This window comes from Pantherophis guttatus, chromosome 3 (assembly GCF_059756535.1).
Source record: "Pantherophis guttatus breed Tessera chromosome 3, ASM5975653v1, whole genome shotgun sequence".
In the NCBI taxonomy this organism is placed as follows: domain Eukaryota; kingdom Metazoa; phylum Chordata; class Lepidosauria; order Squamata; family Colubridae; genus Pantherophis; species Pantherophis guttatus.
The window spans coordinates 176,949,788-176,973,846 of record NC_142065.1 but is presented as its reverse complement, the minus strand read 5'-3'; the positions used below and the strand labels follow the sequence as shown (position 1 = coordinate 176,973,846).

Below are 24,059 nucleotides of genomic sequence, written 5' to 3'. Positions count from 1 at the left end.
CTTGCTCCTGCTCCTTTTTTTTCTGTTTATGTAAAGAAATCTCTGAAATGGCCCAATGGGTCACGGGTTGTCATGAAAAACATGACTAAATGAACAAAAAGATTAGTGGCCCAACTTTGGGACAGTCTGTGTGAAATGGATTATACTAATGTTTCTCAAACACTTTCCTTCATTATTCAAACCGCTTACCAGAAATTCATTTTTACCCAATGTAGGTAAAACATTGCTAGAACAACAGATAGATAAAAGGATAGCTTTTTGGTAGCAGATGTGCCAGTTGCAGTCCTACCTAATGCAGAGGAGCTGGCTATAGTAATCTGTGCTCTTATTAATATGCATTTTATCTAGGCCCACCCTCATAGTTTATTCTAAAATTGCAAGTGTCTAGAATGTGGCAGCTTGCCTATGGATGGCTCCTGCAGTGGAGCATATTAATATCATCCCCCATCCTCCTGCCAGTCCACAAAGCTGAAAATGGTGGGGAAATCTGCCCTACTAGTACTGATGTTACCTAGTTTGCATAATGAAATGTCTGCAGGAAAACAAGCTCAGAGAGCACTAAGGATCCGTCAAATAGGAGAAATTTTGAAAAGTTGAGAGAAAAATGATGTGGCATTGGGGGGCACAACTGACATCTCTGTATCAGTCTTCATTGGGAAAGAAGTTGCTAGAAATCTAAGAACAGATAAAAATTGTAGTTGATATACTATTTTAGAGCTATAAAAATATTAACAAATGATTAGTGCCTGATTATATATCCAAAGCCAAAAACTGAAATATTAAATTGCTGAGTTCCTAGGAAAAACAGAATATTAAATTAGCACACTAAATAAATACCATATTTTTTGGAGTATAAGATGCACCGGAGTATAAGACACACCTTAGTTTTGGGGGAGGAAAATAAGAAAAATGCTGATTGGTGGGTGGATTGGCCTCCCAGAATACCCCCAATCAGCTGTTTCCAGAGGTGAATTTTAGCAACAGGTTCATTAATTGTGAGCTCTGTGCCTTGCTTTTTTTTCTGCCTCTGAAACTTCTGAAACTGTTTCAGAAAAAAAAAATCTGCCTCTGAAAGCCTCGGAAACAGAGCTTCAGAAAGAAAAAGGCTTTTTTTCTGAAGCTTCTTTCAGAGGCTTTTATTCTCAAGGACTATCTGTATTCTGTTCAATCTCGTTTTTTTGGTATTGATATGTAGATTAACCTCTTCTGTAGATTGGTATGTAGATTGATATGTAGATTAACCTCTCCTGATCTGTTGGTTATTGTGTCATTCTCCAGATTTATTAACATAGTTTGGTTAGAAACTTTACTGATCCTTCTTTTGTTGCTTACCATATTATTTTAGATAAAACTTTTCAGAGGCTTTTTTTCTGAAGCTTCTTTTAGAGGCTTCTTTCAGCTTCTGAAATCTCCGTTTGCGAGGCTGGGCGGGGCTACATTCGGAGTATAAAACGCACCCAGATTTTCACCCTCTTTTTTGGGGGGGGGGGGAATGGTGCGTCTTATACTCCAGAAAATATGATAGCCATTGTAACATCTGTTTTAAAATGAAAATTACAAATAATTAGCATTGGAGGCCAGCTAATTAATTTATGACTAATTAATTGGTGGAAAACATGTTTATGATAGAATAATTAAAAATAGAGCAAGCATTCATGGAAAATAAGATTATTTTAGAGGGGTAGGCTGTACAAATGTTATGTATTTGTAATATTTACAAATATTACATTAAATATGAAAATATTTATGAAATATATAGATCATAAATTTGGTTCTAAAATTTTAACTTCCAATAAATCAATAATTAATTATATTATTATTATTATTATTTAATCTTTAGTGAGATTCATAGCCTTTGAGGCTGGTTAATAGCTCAGCAGCTCAAGTCCTAACCAAGGACCTAGGAACTGTTAAGGTATCGTCGGAGGATGTAAATAATAATAATAATAATAATAATAATAATAATAATTATTATTATTATTATTATTATTATTATTATTATTATTATTCTGTTGCTTTGCATGTAAGCTGAGAGCTTATGCACCAGAGACAAATTTCTTGTTTGTCTAATTCACACTTGGTCAAATAAAGTATTCATTCATAATTATGGTAATGGTAAACATTTCTTGTGGTTTGTGGAAATAAATAATACTTTTTTGTAGGACTTATGATCTTTTATTCATTGGTAAAAAGTCTTCTTCAAACTATGTGATGGCTTCAGAAGAGCATTAAAAAATGATGAGTGATCTACAAATAAGTAGCCAGTAACATTAAATGCAAATGTCAGGTTTAGACATAATTTTGAATGCTAGTTGCTGGGGATAAATGATGGATGAAGAATTTTGCAAATTTAGCTAGCCTAATCTGGATCTTTTTTAGTACTCTAGTACTGCAATACCAGGAAGAACTCTGCTAGATATTTTCTTATAACTATGCCAGTTGAAATTTAATCAGTTTTTGGGAACATTAGATTGGAGAAACCTAGTTTAACCACTGGACTGTGAACTCATTCAATCCTTGATCAAGTAGATCTTTCTTTGGATTGGCGTTTAGACTACTTTGTTTTTAACTTTATCTTCTTTAGTGCTATCCTTGTTTTTTTTTTAAATGACATGAAAGAATATGCTTGTTACCTTGTCACTTTATTTTCAATAGAGTAGATGTTTTGTAGCAATAATAACAAGAGTTCAATAGCACTTTGAAAACAAACTTATCTTCATAAGCAAAATTTTACTTTGTCAGATTCAAAAGATAGTAAACTCAGTAGAGGCAATGTAGAGGCTTATATGTATATTTGTATGTATACATGTCTGTTATTTGTGTGTGTGTGTGTGTGTGTATAGGTATATGGAGAGGAGAGGAAGAGAGGGAAGGAGACAGACAGAGGGAGAGAGAGAGAATTTATATGTGTTTGTGTGTGTCTGTTGGACATTTTCCCATAATCTATAAATAGAATCATTTCATCCCTTGACACTTTTATTTTTCATTTTCTTTTACTAATTTCTTCAAATATCTTTTTAAAAATATTCTATTCTAGTTAATCTAGGATCTCTTAAAGCTTTCTAGATCAAGATTTTTCTTTCTACCTAATACTGCCTTTTCTCTCTCTTCTTTTCCCTTTATTCTTGTATAGGCCTAACCAAAGATGGCAAAAATGAAAATATTGATTCACTTGAGGAAGTTCTTAATATTTTAGCAGAGGAAAGTTCTGATTGGTTTTATGGCTTCCTCTCATTTCTCTATGATGTAATAACTCCTTTTGAAATAATAGAAGAAGAAGAGAACGATGCAACAGATGATGTTGATGGTACGTCACAGAATGAAGGGGTTCAAGGAAAAAAGACATGTGTTATTGTGGATTTGCAGAATCAGTGACTTTGGTTCATGGAACAATTCCTTGATGAATGGAAATGTCCATAAAATTAGCTAAGTGCAAAAAGGTGCTGGAGTAAAACAGGGTAAATCCCTCTTATGAACAGATCAGTTGTATGAAGACTTGCTATCTAAACTCTTTTAGAAATATACAGTCAAAAGGCAAAGTGAAATAACATTTGTCAGTATTAATCCAACAGTATCCTAACTAGTGTGATTGGTTTATGTCTGCCTTTGCACTAAAATGCACAAGCTCTAATAATAGCCTACATTACTAATCTGTAAATGGTTCTTTTTTCTAACAAATGTTTAATTGGCTGTAAATATTTAGGCATGTCTGGCAAATTGTGTATATATTGATATTCTAGATTTTAAGATTCTGCCTACCATAATATTAAATTAGAGAACTATTACTGAATTTAGTATCAGTAATTCTTTCCTAATTTTTTAGTTTTTTTGATTTTACAGAACGCATATTGAGAATAGTTGTTAACATTTGTTATCTGACTAATAAACTATTTATTATTTAAAACCACGCATGCAACTTCTATAGATTTTTAAAACAGGTTTCAGTCACTTACTTCTTCATATATTACTATTCTTTCAAAGGCAGTTTGTTTGTTTAAAAAAGTGGATATTTTATGAGAATAAGAAACTGTAAATAAATATATATACCCCTACCCCACCCATGTATATATGTGTTTTTTGTAATTCTGAACATATTAAAGATAGTCAGTACAAACTGACTTTCAAAGTGGTGGCTGACTTGGGTTTGATTTTATTCCTTGTCTTAACCCTGGCCTCATAAGAAGGTAATTGATTATTCAGACTCTTGAAATCCAACTATTTCTCAATGCCTATGTTTCTGTGCACTGGATTCCCTTTCTGGAAAATGTGAACTTTGAGAAGGAGAGAATCCAATCTCCTGCACTACATGCACATCGCTGAATAAATACTGAACTTTGCAGATCAAGGATTAGTCTTGTAAACAGTAGCAGCTTTAATTATTTGTACTAACATTGCTGTAAGGCTTTACATAATATTTACAGTTTACAAGAGAAATCTGTAATTTTTATTGGTTGCCTTACTTGATAATACTGAGCATGTAATTGTGAAAACCTGCTTTTAGTTTCTCCTTGTTTTGCTGACATGCTAATATGTAAATAATTTGCATAAAATCTTTCATTTTTATCTGTTCCAAATCAAAAATTATTAACTGAACCCTGGATTTCTGTGACAACCTTCAACTGTATCTGATACAAACAATGAGTTTCCAATCACATTATAAATACTTTTTTGAGTTATATGAATAAACATTCCAAACGTGTAGTATATTTTGTATCATTAGCTGCTATAGAACACCTTAATTGTACAGTAGAATGGATTGTAACAAAATGATATTTGTAGTCTAGATTTTACTTTGCTAACTCTTTTCATATACACAAATGTTTATATCATTAATACTGCACATTAAATTGATTTTTAGTGTATTTTAGCTGTACTCAAAGATTCCCAGACTCATTAGGAAAGGAAGGTCAGAATAAACTTGTTGGATTCATGTTCTCATGTTATGTTCTTCCCTTCACATTTATAGAGCAAGGCTTGAAATAGGTGGCCTGGATTATTTATGAAAGCTCATGGAATAGAACTCTGTATAAAAGGGTTTTAAATTGCATATGAAACTTAACAAAAATAGAGCAAGATCTCTCCCAAATATGTGAGAAATTGATGGAGGATAATTGAAGGTTACAGATTATGAGAGATTCTTCCCACTCAGATGGCTATTATAGGTAAGCCTAAATATGCAAATAGAACCAAATTCCTATTTGTAAATCATCTTTATTCATAACCTATTAACAGATATGTCAGGCAGTCTTGGTCCTACATTATTTATTAAACTAACCATATTTACCTTTAAAATAATTTTAGAATTTGCTTTAGTTTTTGTTGGGGAGATTAAATATAAATATGATTTCAGTTTATATAAATTTTACTAACTTGCGGAAGAATGTTAAAAATACTTGCCTCAATTGCCTAATATTTAAGACTAACTCGGTATTGTAAGATTCTGCTAAGGGATATAATCTATTATTTCATGAAATTGATTTATAATTGTTTCTGAATTGCACTTGAAACAATGGCAGTTGGGCCCCGGGCACTGAATATTAAGAGCCCAATTAGGTTTGAGATAGAATGGAACAGAGAACTTAATGAACTTAACTGAGCTTTTCAGAACTTCATAATATACAGTGTGGGTATAACCTTCAATCCTCTGTCTATAACAGTATTTTCCATGCTGAAGGATTTCTTTGGCTTTAGATGGGTATACTCTATCTAAAGGTTATAAAAGCTATGCTCCAAAAAATAAGTATCGTAGGAGCATGACAAAACTTTAATCTGCATCGTGATATTTTCTTATTTCACATTTTAAATATAGCAATTTGTTGGCAATGTTTACACTCAAGATTTTTAAGAATCTTCTAAGCTTGGTCTAGAATATAATGAAAATCTTTGATAATAGGTGAAATGCTGTGGGAAAGGAGGAACCTGTTTAATTTCAACTGTTCAACTACAATCAGCAGTACTCACATAGGCTGAGAGGAGTAGTATTTTGGCATGAATGGGAGATATTAGATTGTCTTCAACTTGTGCCCCCCTGTCTTTTCAAACACCTCTGAGACACCACTTTATCTCTGAGATCTGGCAGGCCCATATCTTCATGGCCTTCCAAAAAGCTTTGTAGACCTGACCTTTCTCATAAGCATTGGGATAGTGTGTGGCTGGAGCCCAGGAAACCTGTCTGTTGGTTATGAGGGGTGTTTGGAGACACCAATAGTTTTTATGTAGATTTTATGTTTTTTTATTGTTTTAGTATATTGTTTGTAAGGCATCCAAGATGTTGATACATAAGATGTGTAATTATAGATCTTATAAATAAACATAAACTAAAATAAACAGTTTAGAATCATGGGATATGTGTGATGTAGCTATTATTTGTGCAGCTTGTTTAACACTTCTAAAGAAAAGAACAATTTCAATGCTGTACTTATCTCAATGACATATATATGAATCATGCATTACTTGCTCTCAGCTGATGACTTTCAATTCAGATTTCTGTGAACTATTACCAATTCATATATTTATGTGTCCATCATACTTTTCTAATGTAGTTAATATAATGTCAGAGCCCAGATTGCATTTATTTAAGATTTGTTTATAAATACATTTGATCCTAATTGTATCTTTTAATCCAATCCAATGACTGCAACAAATGTAATCTTAGTACAGTTATAACTAGAGATAATTACCGATAGGAAAAGTGAAATTGGAATTCCAAGTCTAGTAACATGAATAATGTCTACTGGAATAAAAATTGGGATGTTTTCTTATTCTGCTTTATTAGTAGTAAAAAAAATCTCTTAGTCAAAAGGAGATATTAGACAAATCTTGTGTATTAAGTTTTTTCTAGCTTTACTGAATAATGAAAAATAGAAACATAGAATATTAATAACTTAATGGTGAAATATTTCTGGTGGAAATTTTATTTTTTAATTAGTGTATGAAATGTCCTAAAATAATGTTTGCAACCTATTTCCATTTTTAAAAATTCAGGAGTAAAACCTGGAGAGATTATCAAGAGCAAAGTCAAAGGTACTTTACTACCAAGACTTAGCAATGTTTATTGCTTATTGATCACTGATGCCTGCAGTGCATGAGTTTTGCCATGTTAATAATTATGCCTACTAACTTTGAATGCTATCATACAAATTTTAAATGTGGTCTATTTTACTAAACAATTTTTGAAAAGACTCAAGCAGTTTATTATGTTTATATTCTGTTTTTGCTTCAATAGCTCAAGGTACTTTGCATTGTGCCTCCAAAATATATAACATTTTTATCATTATGCCATAATAGAATCTCTCCTGAAAACAGTTATGTATAGAAGCAAGCTTCTAAGTGCATACCAACTAGCTGAAGAAAAAAAATAAAATGCCTTTACTGAGATCTATCAGCTGGAGTTATATATAATTATAGTCTCAAAAACACACACAACTCTTATAAATTATCTTTCTAATGATATAAACAAGACCTTGGATTTATTTATCCTGGTGCTTGCCAAATATTTAATTACTTTTTGTCTATCAAATGTGTAAACTCTTGGCTTATAATTTTACTCTTGTAAAACATTTGGGCAAGCAATATAATCAGATGAATTGATAGGTTCCCCATTTTATTTACGGTAAGTGAAAATGTATTTTTTTTAAAAAATTTGATTTATATGCCGCCCTTCTCCAGAGACTTACAATGCGCTAAGCAATAGCCTTCATCCTTTTGTATATTTATACAAAGTCAGCTTATTGCCCCCACAACTGGGTCCTCAATTTACCTACCTTAGAAAGGATGGAAGGCTGAGTCAACCTTGAGCCTGGCGAGATTCAAACCTGCAGTAATTTCAGGCAGCTGGTCTTAATAACAGGTGCTTTAGATCACTGTACTACCAAGGCTCTTAAATCCCTTTTAGTAGTAGTATACTCTGAAAATATAAAAGGGGGTTATGGGAAAGTGATCAGCCTTTCCTAGTAAAGGATAATACCTTTGAGAATTGCTTTATATGTATACCTAGGATATAATAGTGATTATTTTAGCATATTAGCATGAAGAATTTTTTTGGGGAAAACTATATAATAGAACACACACATTTTATTTATAATGTCATTTGACATTATTACATTTATCTTCAATTATTCTTAAGAGTTACAACAGCTTTTGGGGCTCAGACAGTGTACTAGAAAAAAATTAAGGGTTGATAATATCTTGGCAGATTGATGGATATCGGCCTGGATGAATGCCTAGTGAGAAGAACCATTTGGAAAGGTCTTTGATTCAGTTTGTCTATCTTTTCTTAACATTGATGATTCTAGACTATTTTTCCTTCAACTGAATTCACTTATGGTTTTGGAGTGCTACAGTAATTGAAAATTATGCAAAATGGCTATTTTCAGGAAATAATCATTCATGCATCTGTGAATTGTTCACCCTTACCTAACTTCCATGGTTGCTAATGAATATTGTTTTGAGATACTCCAGGCACGGAAGCCAGTATTTGAGTAAAATTAGATTTGATATGCCTTGTAGCACTAACAAATTAATTGTATAATACATTTTTTATATTTTAAATTTCTCATATTGCAGTCAGAAAAAAATCTTGTCAATATTAATTTATTGGTGAATAACATAATCAAGTTTAACCTGAGTAACATAGATGTGCATCTCAATATCTTCAATAATTTACCTAAATCTATTAAAAATAGTGCATTCTTTTCCTATTCTATCATCATAAAACACTGATTTCTAAGAATGTTTTACTAGGTCAGTATTAAGTTCAATTAAATAATGCTAATTGAAGTTGATTACAAGAGGATATTTTTGATGTTGGTCTAATCACATTCAGTGTCTATCATGTCATTAAGTTGCTGAAGTTAATGCCAGTGCTGAACTTAACATTTTCTAAAAAAAGACTTAACATCAACATTTCCCAGCTGGTTCCTTGTGGCTGTATAGAACCTATACCTCACAGCTAGCATAGTCATTGCTATCATTTCTTTCTTTCTTTCTTTAAAAACTAATATAGCCATCCATCTTGTAGCTTTGAATCTGGATGGCCCAGGCAAAATTAAAGTAACCGCCCAGCAATATAATATATAAATAACCAAATATTAATCAAAATAACAGTAATGTGGAAATTTGAAACATCAGAATAAAGTTTTGAGTAGCTTAAAATACAGTAAAAAATTTAAAGCAAAATTTTTAAAATAATAAAAACAGTTATTAAAACAAATAACAATAGAGTACCAGCTTAAATAACTGATATCTGAGTAACAACACATGACCAAAACATCTTCACTTGACATTAAAAAGCATAGTAAAATTCATGTCAAATATATTTCACTGAGAAAGATGTTCCATAGACCAGGTGTCCCCAAGCCCATTATTGTTTGAAACTTGGGCCACACAAGCAGCAGGGGAGCTCATAAAGCTCCATTTGCACAAACGAATGCACACGTGTGAAACCATCCCCTTTCCCCACTGCGGCTGCTGTCAGTCTACAGAGCTGAAAAGGTTGGGGACTGCTGCCATAGACTGCTACTGAAAGGGCCTGCTTTGAGTAAACTGCTATACCTGCAGCATACCTCTGATTTCAATGTACATAAAAGAACATATAATGAAGTGGTAAAAGAATAGAAAGCAGAAATGAACTGGGACCCTGGGTGAAAGTAACAGCAGACTTGGGTATTAGTCTTACACTACCCAGTTCCGATCAGTAGTCTTCCTGTAATTGTTTTAGTTTTGCAATTCAATCACTTGTCATTGTCATTTGTACACTTCACAGTTGGATTCAGACAAGCAGAGTCAATGGAATAGCCTTCAGTTAATTGCAAGACCTCACATGTCTCTCTTAACAACAGTGTCACTTAGTGCAGATCCCAGTTGTGGTTATTAAACAAGGACCAAATTGTATTATATTGTGTAAGTGTTGTATAAAGATAACCCTACTACTTAAGAAGACAGATGTGACAAAATTTAATTTTAAACTCTTAAGTAGGAAGAACATCAACAAGGACAATGAAGCAACCCAGAGAGACACTTCCCCATAAAAGTAAACAAAAGGCAGAAAAGGCTATAAATTATGTACATTTTCTGCTTCTACTAATATTGTGTGATCAGCTTATTTTGAAGTGGAAACATGAGTTCATGATTTGAACTTTGAATGGATATGCATTTGGCATGCTAATACATAGTGTCTTAATTTTTTAAAAAAATATTTTCCTTTTTTTTAATAATGAAAAAGTGATCAAAGAATCAGCCAAGAAAACAAAAGAAAAGCCGCAATTAAAGAAAGAAGCCAAAGAAGAAGAAAAGAAGAAGACAAAGAAAAAAATTGAAGACTTTGATATAAAGGATGAGAAAATTGATGATAAATCAAAGAAAGATTCTCATAAAATTAAGCAAGAAAGAAAAACTGGAAAAGAAAAATCAGAGTTAGACAAAAATCATAAGGATAAAGATATGAAAGTATTAGCTAATGACAAAGATAAAGAAGTAAGAAAGTTAGCCAAAAGTCTTTCTAAAGCATCTGAAGAAGATAAAAGAAAAAAACCAAAGTAACAATTCTTAATGTCTGAATAGTGCTTTAGTTTAAAAAAAAAATATATATTGATATTTCATCTGTAATACAATTTTTCTTGAGTTGGTTGGAATAAACAAAAATACATGCTTATTTCCACTCCAGCCTTGGTATATGTGTGAATTTATAAACATGCAATATTCCAGTTGTACATAGCTTGTTTACTCGTATTGTGATCAGTTATACAATGGAATTTTATTTTTGCTACTCAGTATGTCACACAAAAAAGGCTAACGTAAAAATAAAGAGACTGAAATGTTTGAAAGTAGTATTTAATTTAGAACAATATTTCATACCAATTCTTAGAAGTGTAATGGAAAAATAAACTTGGATTTGGTTCTCAGGTCTTTGTATGTGTGTATATGTGTGTGCAGTGCGCAAACATCCATCATATAAAGCATGGATTCAGTAACCTGTAATATTCCAGATGTTACTTATTTTTGGCTTCCAGCATCCCTCACTATTAAGTTATGTTGGCTGGGACTACTGGAATGCAATTTCTATAATAACTGGGATTCCATAGGTTGCTTTCCCTGTTACAGATTCATCACAATAAATAACCTCATTAGATTACATACTCCATAATATTTTCCATAATAAATTACTTAACTGTATCAAACACAAATGGTTTGAAAATATAAACCATGACAGTGAATTTAGAATGCATAAACGTAATCAAAATACTGATTTCAACTATCCTTTCACAATTTTTCCATAATGTTTGCTTCTTAGAAAACCAATTTGATTTTTTGGGGGAGAAAATTGAATTTTATGGTTGTATTACAGGTTTTTTTTTTAAAAAAAACCCAACAACTATTGAATAGAGTCATCATGTGCAAAAAGTAATTACTGACTTTTTAGAATTCCTTTCAACCAAGAAAAGCCTTACAGAAAAAAGATGTACTTCAGAAACATACCATATATGAAAAAATAATGGAGATACCCAGGCTGCATTTCTGAAGCACTTTAAATGGTTAGTTAACATTTTGAACATGAAGATAAAGCAGGTGTTTTCATAATGGCTTTGAACTTATGCCTTGAATTTGCAATGCATAAATTATTATATTTTAAGTGATGATGTGAAAAATAGTAACTACATATATGCAATTTAGAAAAGACTGGAATATTTTACTTTTTATTTTGAGAAAGTAGCTTTAGTGATTTATCTAAAAATATTGAAAAATATTGTAAGGGTGTGTGCTTGAAGAATGCATTTACAGTACGTAATAGTATTAATCTAGTTGTTTGATACAAATTCTTAAATGAAAATATTAACTTTGAAATAGAGGAAGATAAGGGGGAACAAAATGAATAATATACAACCACAACTATCTTAGTATTTCTGTCATACTATATTTTTTGCAGTTAAATAAGAGATAGAAAAGATTTTCACAATACAGAAATCTCTGAAAATTTAAGAACATGTGTACATGAGCCAGTGGTGATGCCATTTGTCATGGAAAAGAAAGGTTATATAACATTGTCAGAAAACATTTAGGAATAGCAATTATTTCTTCAAAATATATTTTCAAAAGGCATTTTTGCCTGGCCACCAGCAAAGATCTATAGACACTACTCTATAATAAATGGAAGGCACCCAGTTGCTTAGATGTGTAGACAGTCCATGGAGTCTCGCTGTAAATATTTTTAATTCATTTTTGAAGAATTTAAAGAGTTTGAAATGAATTTTTACTTTTATGACATGTTATTCTACATTTATATTGTAATGTAGTACACTGAAAATAATTCATATCCTAAAAGGAAATAAGGTAATGAAACCTGTTCCTGTCACTTATGCACATTCAGTTTGTTTATTTGAAGAGATGAAATTCAATAAAAACATTTGAGCAGAAGAATTGTTCAATTCCTTTTTATTCAGTGTTAGAATATTTAGTTACAAATCGGCTATCTAAGAAATACTCTCAATACAGAGAGTTCTGGCTTAATAGTGGTAATTAGGAATGGCAACTCATTAAGTGAAACATGTGACTGTTGACGTACAGTAAAAGTTGTGGCAGTTCCAGTTAACATTATACAAATCCTGCATAATGGTTAAGCGCAGCTATGTGTGATCGCTGTTTGCAACGTCCTGCTGATGAGGGGGTCCTTGGTGCTTTCTGAGTTTGGTTGTTTTCTTGTGGATGTTTCATTACCCATACTAGGTAACATCATCATCAGCATGATGATGACACGTCCACAAGAAAACAACCAAGCTCTGAGCACCAAGGACCTCTTATTTCAACCCTGAGCTACAAATATTCTCCTTACTGACTCTGCTGGTTTCCTCATTGACTTTGCCTACTGGAAGTTGGTGGTGAAGGTTGCAAATGTAAAAATGGGATGCTGCAGTATTTGTAAGTTGGTTGTCAGCAGTTGGCAGTTACCACAGGGATGCTGCAATGGCAATAATTATGAGGATAGGTTGTAAATCTTCCGGTCCAGAATTGTTGTAATTTTGAACCAATTGCTGAATATGTGGTCATAAACTACTTGCAATAATTTAAGATAAAAGATAGTCTAGCTTACTGCACATTGGGAATTTGTTATATATGGGAACATTGAAAATTTAGCTATTTCTCTTTTCTGTCTAACTATAGAAGTACAGTATATAATCATTCTTTGTGCTATGTACATAGCTCCTTTTTGTCTGTATTTCTTGCTGCTGGGTGTGCAGTATGAATATAACTCATCATCTCCAATGCTCAAGAAACCTCAGGAATTATTCTGTTAAGTGAAGTAAAGGATTTTTTTCTATTCACTTCCAGCAGGTTGAAGTCTACTTTAACATCCTTTAATCTATTGCATTTTATTCATCAATGAATAAGAGGGACAGAGCTGGAAAATGTTGGGAGTAACAAATTCAAGATTGTACTAAATAAGTTGTACGGTTGATATTTGATCTCACAAAATCATGCACACATATAGATATAATTTTAAAGAGATTTCCATGAGACAGTGGTCTTTTAATGTCTCTCATTGTATTCTAGGCATCTGTACTAGAAATCAGTTTGGTAATATGATATACACAATGTTCAAAGGAAGTTGGGAATAAAGCCAGTGAATGCATATACAGAGCAATTCCTTTTAAATAGTTGCTATAATATTTTTTTAAAAATGTATTAAAAATTTTAAATGTAATCTTAAATTGAAGATGACATGACTTTCTGGAGGTGGTAAGTATTTTTCACCTGGTTTGGTGTCCCCATCTTAATTAATTAATTAAATGTCTACACCTCCCATCTCACCCTGGGTGGTTTGCTAATAATGATGCCTAATTGGATCAAAATCTTGATGCAGAGATTAAAGTTAACTTTATAACTAAACAATGCAGGACTTAAGGAAAGATCTGTCTCAGAACAGCCAATTCCAAGAAGTGCGGAAGAGGTTATCCCACCTAAAGAAAAGCCACATGTGAAAACAGGTAAGCCCTTAATAATAGAAAACCTTCAGAACATGAGATCTGCAATCACAACATTTCACCACTATTGCAAAATTACAACATTTATTCTGTGCTTCCTGTGAAGTTTTTCAGACCTTACAACATTATAGTTAATTTCTATTTAACATGCTCTTTGTTTTTACTTTTTTTTTTTAAATAAAAGCAGTGAAGGGTTGTTTTTTTTTGCTGATTGATATAATCTTCAGAAATTATTCCAAAATCAATATTTCATAGAAATGAATTGTAAGTCAAATATAATGCCTATTTCAGATGCAAAATGGCAGCTACAGTTAGAGGAAATTGGCTAAGTGCATAACTATGCACTGTAAATTTATGCATAACTGTTAATTTAGTAGTTTAGTTAATAGTTATACATGAAATGATTGTAAATGAGTTTTTAAATAGATGCTTTGAAATTTTGACTAATTGGTGAAATTGCAGAGATGAAAATGCTAGAATTATTTTCAAAAGCCACAAATTGCATAGCAAGAATATACAACTGTGAAGGTTCTGGCTTGGATAAGCACTCTGAGGCCTCATTGGTGGAGTTAAAAGGCAAGCCATCTTCCAATGTCCAGTCTGTTCATATTAGGAATGGCATTCTAGCAAATACTTGGACTAAAGCCATTTAAAGGTTTATAAAGTAACAACTAAAGAAGGCTTTGAAATAAATTGGCAACCATTGTAAATCACAAGGAAGAAAGGTGACTGATTTCATAGTTTTTGGAATTTCTAAGTAATTTTCAGGAAATCTCCATGTAAAAACATAGTAATCTACGTAATGTCACATTGCCATATTAGTATAGTGCTCATGGGATGCAGTAATTTGTTTGAAACACAAATTCTATTTTTACCTTTGGCCCCATACTGATACACTATTTTAATCCTGGAATCTGTTCACAGATCTTAAGGTTCCCTGTTGTCTTATCAAAGATAAACTATAATTAAGTATTTTGCTTGTAGGCTATGCTTGCTTATCCTCAGATATGTCAAAATACAACTTAGAAATGTATTAAGATAAAAATTTCAGGAGTACATTTTTACATTAGATAACAAATTCCATTTGAACCCCTAAATATAGCAAAACTGCTTACACTATAATGGATTGAGATCGGTTGCCTTATCCAATTTACTTTCTTTTCTTCATCTGAAGTTTTTTATTATGATTTCTGTTTAATATATACATTTGCAAAATACATGAATTGGTAGCCAAATGCTTACATAAATAAAAATGTAGTATGTTACATATATATATATATATATATATATATATATATATATATATATATATATATATATATTTATTCTATTTTAGGTTAATAGCATTGAATAAAAAAAATTGTATCAGGAACACAATAAAAAAAGTATTTGTTGAAAAAGATTAAATCTGTTTTCATTTTTTTAAAAAAATGCAAATGTTTTGCATTTTTTTTAAATTTGAAAATGATATCACATATAATCTTGCTTCAACTTATTTCAGGCTCTGGAAAAAGTTGAAGCAGGTGTAAATAGTGGTAGAAAAATCCAAACAGCAAGTTGTGTGGCTGTTTTGAGCTCAGATATATCATATGTGTCAGTTTTTAGTTTTCTCAGATCATTGGAAAAAGCTTTTAAGTATATTTAAAAAAGTTGTTAGAATGCTTTAAAAATAGTAAAATGAACCAGAAAGGCAACATCTGAAATGCCAGTGTAAAATATAGATTATGTAGTTGATAAAGCCTGACAATTGCAAACAATTTTAAGGGTAAAAACATAATAATTTTTCTGTAGGTATTTATTTTCCATTTTCTGTTATTTCAAATTCTGTTCAGTAATTTGAACAGTAATTGTTGATTTATTTTCGAAACTTATGCAGAACATATACATGTTAAAACAGAACCTGAAGATGAAATTGAGGCCTTACTACATGAACTTCTTGACTCACAACCTGGTATGAATGTATCCTAGATTCATTTTTTTCCCAAATGTGTGGATTCTTCCTTTTTTTAAGAATAATAGTAAGCCACTACTTTGATCTGTGTAAGATAGTTTATAACATACCTTTCTGTTTATTCCTCTGTTGTTTTGACAATTATTTCTTTCTGAGATGGAAAAATGTGTTTGCACAGCATATAGAACTTTCCCATGATAAGAGTAAATGTTTCTGGTATAATCTATTCATACTTGGACTTCAGTAAGACATTAGACAAAGTAGACCATAACCTACTTTTTGATAAAATAGAACAATGTGAGATGGAGAGCATCACTACCAGATGGATATGTAACTGGCTGATCAACTGCACTCAACATGTAGTCCTCAATGTAACTACATCTACATGGAGAGAAGCATGCAATGGGTTACCTCAAGGTTTTATCTTAGGCCCAGTACTCTTCAATATCTTCATAAACGATTTAGATAAGGGAATAGAAGGGGAGCTCATCAACTTTGCAAGTAACATCAAGCTGGGGGCAGTAGCCAACACTTTAGAAGATAGGCTTAAGTTCCAGAAGGATCTGTACAGAATTGAACACTGGGTCCTATCCAACAAAATGCAGTTCACTGATGAGAAAAGTAAGACTTTAAACTTAGATGAGAAAAATGAAATGCACAGGAATAGAATAGTTGGTACCTACCTCATCAGCAGTATCTCCCAGAAAAGGATCTAAGACTCCTAGTGGACAATTATTTAAGTATGAGCCAGCAATGTACTGCAACTGCCAAATATCCAGCGCAGTTCCAGGCTAGAGGGATAGAATCAAAATCACATGAAGTGTTAGTATTTTTATACTGCTTTGGTAAGGCCAGTCTTGGAGTACTGCATCCAGTTTTGGTCGTCATACTACAAAAAAGATGTTGAGACTCTATAAAGAGTGCATAGAAGAATACAGAGATGATTAGGTGGCTGGAGGCTAAACCATATGATAAATGGTTTTAAGAACTGGGTATATCTTGCAATCTTCCAATATTTAAGAGGTTGTCACACCGGGGGGGGGGCATCTTATTATACAAAGCATCTGAGGGCAGGAAAAGAACTGTAAAGTGTTAGTACCAGTTTATAAAGCCTTGGTAAGGCCTACTTGGGATATTGCATCCAATCTTTCTCACCACAATATAAAAAGCATGTTGAGATATTAGAAAGAGTGCAGCGAAGAGCAACAAAATGATTAGGGGTTTGGAGGCTAAAACATGAAGAATGGTTGCAGGAATTGGGTATATCTAGTTTAATGACAAGAAGGAGTAGGGGTGACATGATAGCAATTCTTCAATATCTAAGGGGCTGCCACAAAGAAGAGGGGTTCAACATATTCTCCAAAGCAGAAAAGGCAGAACAAGAAGCAATGGATGGAACTAATCAAGGAGAGAACCAACACAGAAATTTTCTGATAGTGAGAACAATTAGTCAGTGGAAAGGCTTGCCTCCAGAGGTTGTGCGTGCTCCATCACTGGAAGTTTTTAAGAAGAGATAGGACAGCCATTTATCTGCATTAGTATAGGGTCTCCTGCTTGAGCAGGGGATTATACTAGAAACCTCCAATGTAGAATGGAATAGAATGATAACTTTGTCACTTTCAATGTACACTAATTGGCATACATTAAAATGAAATTTCATTGCATACAGCTCAAACAGTCATCACTTCAATATACACTACATAAACATGACTAAATAAATAAATAAATAAATAAATAAATAAATAAATAAATAAGTATATATTCACATATAATATATGACACAGAGAAACAACACAGTCTAGTTCAGATGTATACATGTACATGGCAAGAAAAACAGATCTTGCAAGTTTATCAGATGGATGGCATAGGGAACAAAGCTGTTACAGAATCTGGTAGTCCTGCTAGAAATAATTTGAATATCCATTCCAACTTCCCTTATTCTATTATTATATAATAGACTTACCCGATATGTGTGTGTGAATGGATGGATGGATGAATGAATGAATGATTCACTAAGGTGCCAAAAATATTTAATTTTAATACTGTTTAATTTTGTAGCCAAGCACAGATTAAAGAAAAATATACACAAAAATGTACAGACTAGTTTAATGATTTTTGTGGAGAACAAACTATATTTAAATCATATTTGTCCTGAAATATTAAAAATATTGAAAATTATATTGAAATACTGAAAATTGTAAGGTTTACAAACTTAAGCATCACTGTTTATGCTTTTTTATTAGGAAAGATGCAATTTCTATTACTGTTTTAAATGGATGTTTGATTTAATGAAATTAAAGCTGTTTACTGGAATTCAAAGTCATCTCTTTTTTTTTCCAAAAAAGAAAACGGTGAAATAGATGAAGAAAAAAGTGAAATACAAAAAGATGAAATAGATGAAGACCATGAAGAAACAGATTTTCAGGAGGAGGAAGAAAAAGAAGGCAATAATGAAGTATCTGAAGAACCCACAACGGAACAGAGTTATGATAAAGAAATAGAAAATAAAATACCTGAAATATCAGAGAAATCAAGTTCTACCCAAGAAGGTATCTCAGTTGTGAAGAAAAATAAACATATTTCTTAGATATTTATATAGCATTTAATTTTCTGAACCAATTCAGAGAGGCATTGAGGGTTTTAATGTTTAATATGTATGTAGCTCAACAAATAAATGTATGTTTGTTGTAATCGTTCACTTAAACTTTTGTGATGCTGACTATGCTATAGTATTTTGTATAATAATTTACTAGTGGGGTATGTGTGTGTGTGTATCTATGTATCTATATATTTATGTATGCATTAAGGCAACATAGATATCCTTTTATATATCTTTTTTCCAGACTCTTATTTATTTATATATATCTTTTTTACAAACATACATACATGCATACATACTGTACATACATACATACGTACCATATTTTTCAGAGTATAAGACACTCTGGACTGTAAGAAGCACCTACCTTTTTGGGGGAGGAAAACAAGAAAATAAAATCTGCCTCTGCTTCCCAGCAATTAATTTAATTTAGTAAATTTCAAATTTCGCAGTATTTTCTGTAATCTTTGTATATATTTAAAAAGAAACATTTTACTTTCAGAACCTGCAAGTCACTACCAACCCAAGGATCAAGAAGAATATGACACTGATGGTATCTAATGTCTTTCATAATTTGATATAAGAGTTAGATATAAGATTGACTTATCTAAAATGTTTTAAATTAATAAATAAACAAATAACTTTATAGTGCCACAAAGTGACTAAGTACTGAATATGCAGGAACTGCAAATTATATTCAGCACTCTCAGTGAAATTTTTATATAGAAAAAAAAGTGAAACTAAAGGACCAAGGACTGCTGAATCTAAAGTTTTGATAAGAGTTTCAACAATTCAATTACAAGTTAAAATAAATTTACTTTATATTATTTTAAGTAAAATTGCTGACTGAGAAAAGGTTAATTAGTACGCTAGGAAAAGGCATACATGTATGGGCTAACTGTACAAAATTTTCAGTACTTGAATCTCACACATGCAAAATTGCTACTGTGAATACTAGTTGGAGGTTTGTAGATGATTTTCTTCTGGGTCAAATACAGAATTCTTTCCTGTTACCTTATTTCTCTGAATTTTTTAACTATTGGCTTGAGATTTGTGGCAGCAGTATTAAGCATCCCTTGTCCTGGCAGTATATTAATGGCTTTTGTAATATAATATGGCATTCCTAATTTTCAGTTTTAAACGACTATTCTCACGTGGAAGAAGACACAAATGAGCCAGAAATCCAAGGTATGTCTGATTTATATTAATATAAAGGAAATATTTTTAATGATTTGTAAAAGTAAATCGTTAAAATTACATAATAGATTTGTCAATAAAAAGTTTTTACTATCCTTTAATTGTATAATCTGCATTTTCTGTTTGAATGATCAAGACTAATAACTATCTTGCTTATTTTGGGTCATAAAAGATAATGTTGATAGAAAAAGGTTACATCTACTTCTATCTAGAAACTGGAAATAAGACTTCTTTCTGAATTTAGAAAAAAACTTCCTTCAGTTGCATGCAATGATTTCAACATTTAATTTGCTTAGCTCCATCTTAAGAGGAAGAATAAAAAATTTCACACACACTCACAAACATGAATTGTATATTTGGAAAGAACACAGAAAAGAGAATTGTTCATGTTCCCAAGTATGTTCCTTGCTACTTTTAGTTTTAAGCCTGAAGAAATGGAGTTAATTTTTCTTGACATATTCATCTTTGAAGGAACCAAAAGTTACTTCATGATGTTATAAAATTGTGATAAGTTTTGACTTCTTTGAAGAATGTGACTGAGCAGGAAAGAAAGCATATGCACTCAGTCTTTTAAGCTTCTCCTGGAGAGTCTGGTCATTTCCAGTTTTGTGAATCAAATTTGTGAAATTAGTAATGTGAAACTATGTATAAGTGTGTAGAATGGTATGTGGCAGTTGGGGAGAAAATGATTTTACATATTTAAACAAAACAAAGAATTGTAATTGCAATCAATATTGTAACATACTTTCTAGGTGGCAAGTACAAGTGAGGAACATATCTGGGAAAGAATAGTGGCGTTCATCCATTTAGGAATCAGTATGATATTTAAGGGTGTCATTATTTCCATTTTCATAACTACCTCTTAGAGGATATACTTTCTGAACAAGATTACATAACATCATGTTTCTTACAGATCTTAATATTTTCATTTGCAGAATCTGGTCCAGAAAATACAGAACAATCTGACCATGTAGAAGAAGAAGGTATGTTTTTTCATACCAAACAAACAATTCCGTATTTTAAGTTTCTTTCAGTGAATGCTGGCTTACTTATGCGTTCCCAAAGTTTTGCCCATTTGACTCTATATAAATTCTGTGGTTATGTGATGTTTACATAGACTTTTTCCAGCTGATTTGTGTCTTCTGCTCATGGAAATCTGTTTTGTTTGCTAAACACATGGGAGTGATGTAGAGAAACAATGATAAGAGCGCTGAGTGGGTAGGAAAGAGCTGGCTCATCAAGTTTGCAAGACCTAATATGTCAGTGCAAATAAATTGCCATGCCAAACCAACCAGAAACAATGTTGTGGCCAAAGGTCTTGGTACCCTTCCACTTTTTCCCAAAGAATCCCAGTGTGCTGTGAAGTATGTTGAAACTGACACAAGGAAATGGTATTCACCATTTTTATTCCAGAGTCCATAGAGCAGATACTTTGCTTTTAATATATTCTCATAAACACTGTTTAATAATTAATTATTATTTTATATATATTTATCTTAATTATAATAATAATTAATTATTATTGTAACTAAGACGATATGTTTTTAACATATGATCTACTTGGTCTATAATAGCAGAAAATTTTAATTCATAGCAAGTTGCCACTCAATGTTTAATTTTAAGATATCAATTTTTTTAGAATTAGAGAGAGAAGACTTCACTGAGAATACTGGTATGTAGATTCCTATTTGCTTACTGTGCATTAAATGTTTATGGTATCTATATCTAATCTACTCAACATTTAATATAAATTGGCCAAGAAATATATTTAATAAATTCCAGTTTTCAAAAATAAGTAGAAGTACACTGACTTTCTCATGTGTGATTTTATTCACATAGAAAAAAAAGTTTTTTTCTGAAAGTTTACAATTACAAGAAAATGTTATCAACATTTTTAGTCAATGATAGGAAGTGTTCTGTTGCTGTAATTCTAATAATTATAAATTGTATGACACAGAACACTGATAACCAATTTCACACTTCTCTTCTTTTTAATGAAAAGTAATCTTTTTAATGCAAAGCTGTTATGTTCCAAATTGTGGCCTTCTGAATCCATTTGTTTTCCAACCGCAGTCTCTATTTATATAGCACAGAATATATTCTTCATCTGTGAATTCTGTATCTATACTTTGTTTTCAAATAGATAGTAATGGCACTGTTATTTCAGTTGCATAATATTTAATTGAACACTTATATAAACATAGGCAAAAATAATACAATTAGAACAAGGAATTGTAATTGTTGCAGAATTATTTATTGCTGGATTGCATGTACCTTACTTAGCAGCAGCTGCAATGCTTATTTTCAATTCCTGCTAAGAAGCACAAGAGAAACAGGAAATTGTACATATTCTTATTTATTTAATACTAGCTGTACCCGGCCACGCGTTGCTGTGGCCCAGTCTGGTGCTTCCGCTGGGCTAAAAGAGCGAGGCTGAAGTTCCAAACTCTCCACGAACATTTGGTGGGCGTGGCCAACTCGACGTCACTCACTTTCATCAGTCACATGACAGCCCCCGAGCCACGCCTACCCAGATGGTGATTAGGGCAGAGAACCGGTTGCTAAAAAACAATGGGAACCACAAAATCCTCCCTCTCTGTCTCCCCCATCTCTCTGTCTCTCTCTCTCCCCGTCTGTATATCTCTATGTCTCTCTCTCTCTCCCCCTCTGTATCTCTCTGTGTGTTTCTCTCTCCCCCTCTCTCTGTATCTCTATGTCTCTCTCTCCCCCCTCTGTATCTCTCTATGTGTCTCTCTCTCCCCCTCTCTCTGTATCTCTGTCTCTCTCCCCCCTCTGTATCTCTCTATCTCTCTCTCCCTCCCTGTATCTCTCTATGTGTCTCTCTTTCCCCCTCTCTCTGTATGTCTATTTCTCTTTCTCTCCCCCCTCTCTCTATATCTCTCTGTCCCACCCTCTCTCTCTCTGTATCTCTGTATGTGTCTCTCTCCCCCCCCGTCTCTCTGTATTTCTCTATGTGTCTCTCTCCCTCTCTCTCTGTTTATCTCTGTCTCTGGCCTGGCCTCTCCTGCATCCCCTGCCATCGCCCTTACCTTTTCAGTCCAGGCCTTCGCAGCTCTCCGCACCCCAGCAGAAACTTGGGGGCCCCCTCCATCCTCTCTACACAGATGTTCTCTGGGGGCTCGACGGGGAGACGTATAGCAGGGAAGGGAAGGGAGGGAGGGGGTGCGGTGGGGTTCGAGGCTGGTTTGGGGCTTCCCACCTGAAGGAAGAAAGCAGCAAAGCCAGGAGCCACGCACACCCCACTGGACCCCTGCTGCGCAGTACTCCTCCCCCACCTGCCAAGGGCAGGGGAATGATTAAATCCCCCACTCTTCCAAGTGAAACGAAGGAGGGCCGGCCATCCTTCCTCCTGCCTGTTTCTGCCCGCTGAAGCCTCCCCAGAGCCCCTTTTCTGCCAGAGGCTGAAATTTTTGTGTAGGCTCTGTGAACTGCCAGAGCGCCCACCTGGGAATCAAAGGCGGCGCTGGTCAAAGGTGACCCCGAGGCTCCAGTTGCCTCCATCTCCCACTCACCGACCGCCTTTGCATAGCGCCGGTTAGCGGCTGGTCTTTCTGACCTCGGGCCAGTGGTAGCGCTGGGCCAGGTGCGATTCGGGTCAGGTGAGGGACAGAGGGTTCCCGCTCAGCGGACCCAGGCAGCCCCATTGCCAGGTGTTCTTTGAAGGGAGCCCCGAGAGCGGCTGGCGAAGGGATGGGCAGCAGCGGCAGGCGAGGCTAATTCACGGGGTGGCCGGGGGAGGGGGAGGTCAGAGCCAGGCTCGGGCGGGCCCCGCCCAGCCCTAGAAGCGCTGGCTGCAAGGGCTTCCTGGTGGAGACCTGGCTGCCTACCTACCGAGCCTGGTGGCAGGATATGGCCCTCGGGCGTCTCTGCCTTCCAAATGCGCAGTTTCTTGGAAGCAATATGGAGAGTCTAAATATAAGGAGCAGAAATCTGTTGAGCATAATCAGGGCTGGGAGGCTGCCATGTTGGTTTTACGTCCAGCAGATGGCGCTGTTTTTCAATGTTTTTCAATGTTTGTCAATGTCTTTCAATGTTTTCCAATTTTTTTCATGTTTTTGCCTGTCACAGGTGTGACATGTATATAATATAGGTATATAAAAACACGCCCATAGTCAAATGCAACATTGTGTCAAAATTTGAAAGCAATCGGTGAAGAACTTTTGGAGATGTGCGGTTATGTACAAACGGACATTTACATTTTTATTTATGTAGATTGTATGATGACTACATATGTGTATTTTTTATATCCTGTATGGAGTAGAAAATATAGGAAACATCCATTAATTAAGGATTCTTATGTGGATGTATAAAATGA

The 24,059-nt window shown here is 33.5% G+C and overlaps 1 protein-coding gene across 5 annotated transcripts in view; it reads left to right on the top strand.

The window, feature by feature from the left end:
- The window catches only part of ASPH (aspartate beta-hydroxylase), a 106,036-nt gene that overhangs the window by 25,825 nt on the left and 56,152 nt on the right, over positions 1–24,059 (top strand). For all 5 annotated transcript variants that reach the window (XM_034429839.3, XM_034429837.3, XM_087890614.1 and 2 more), the window contains 7 exons: positions 13,890–13,979; positions 15,853–15,927; positions 18,273–18,476; positions 19,029–19,079; positions 19,661–19,714; positions 20,659–20,706; positions 21,363–21,395. In XM_034429839.3, the coding sequence (XP_034285730.1) occupies positions 13,890–13,979; positions 15,853–15,927; positions 18,273–18,476; positions 19,029–19,079; positions 19,661–19,714; positions 20,659–20,706; positions 21,363–21,395 (555 nt within the window). The remainder of the gene's footprint in view (positions 1–13,889; positions 13,980–15,852; positions 15,928–18,272; positions 18,477–19,028; positions 19,080–19,660; positions 19,715–20,658; positions 20,707–21,362; positions 21,396–24,059) is intronic.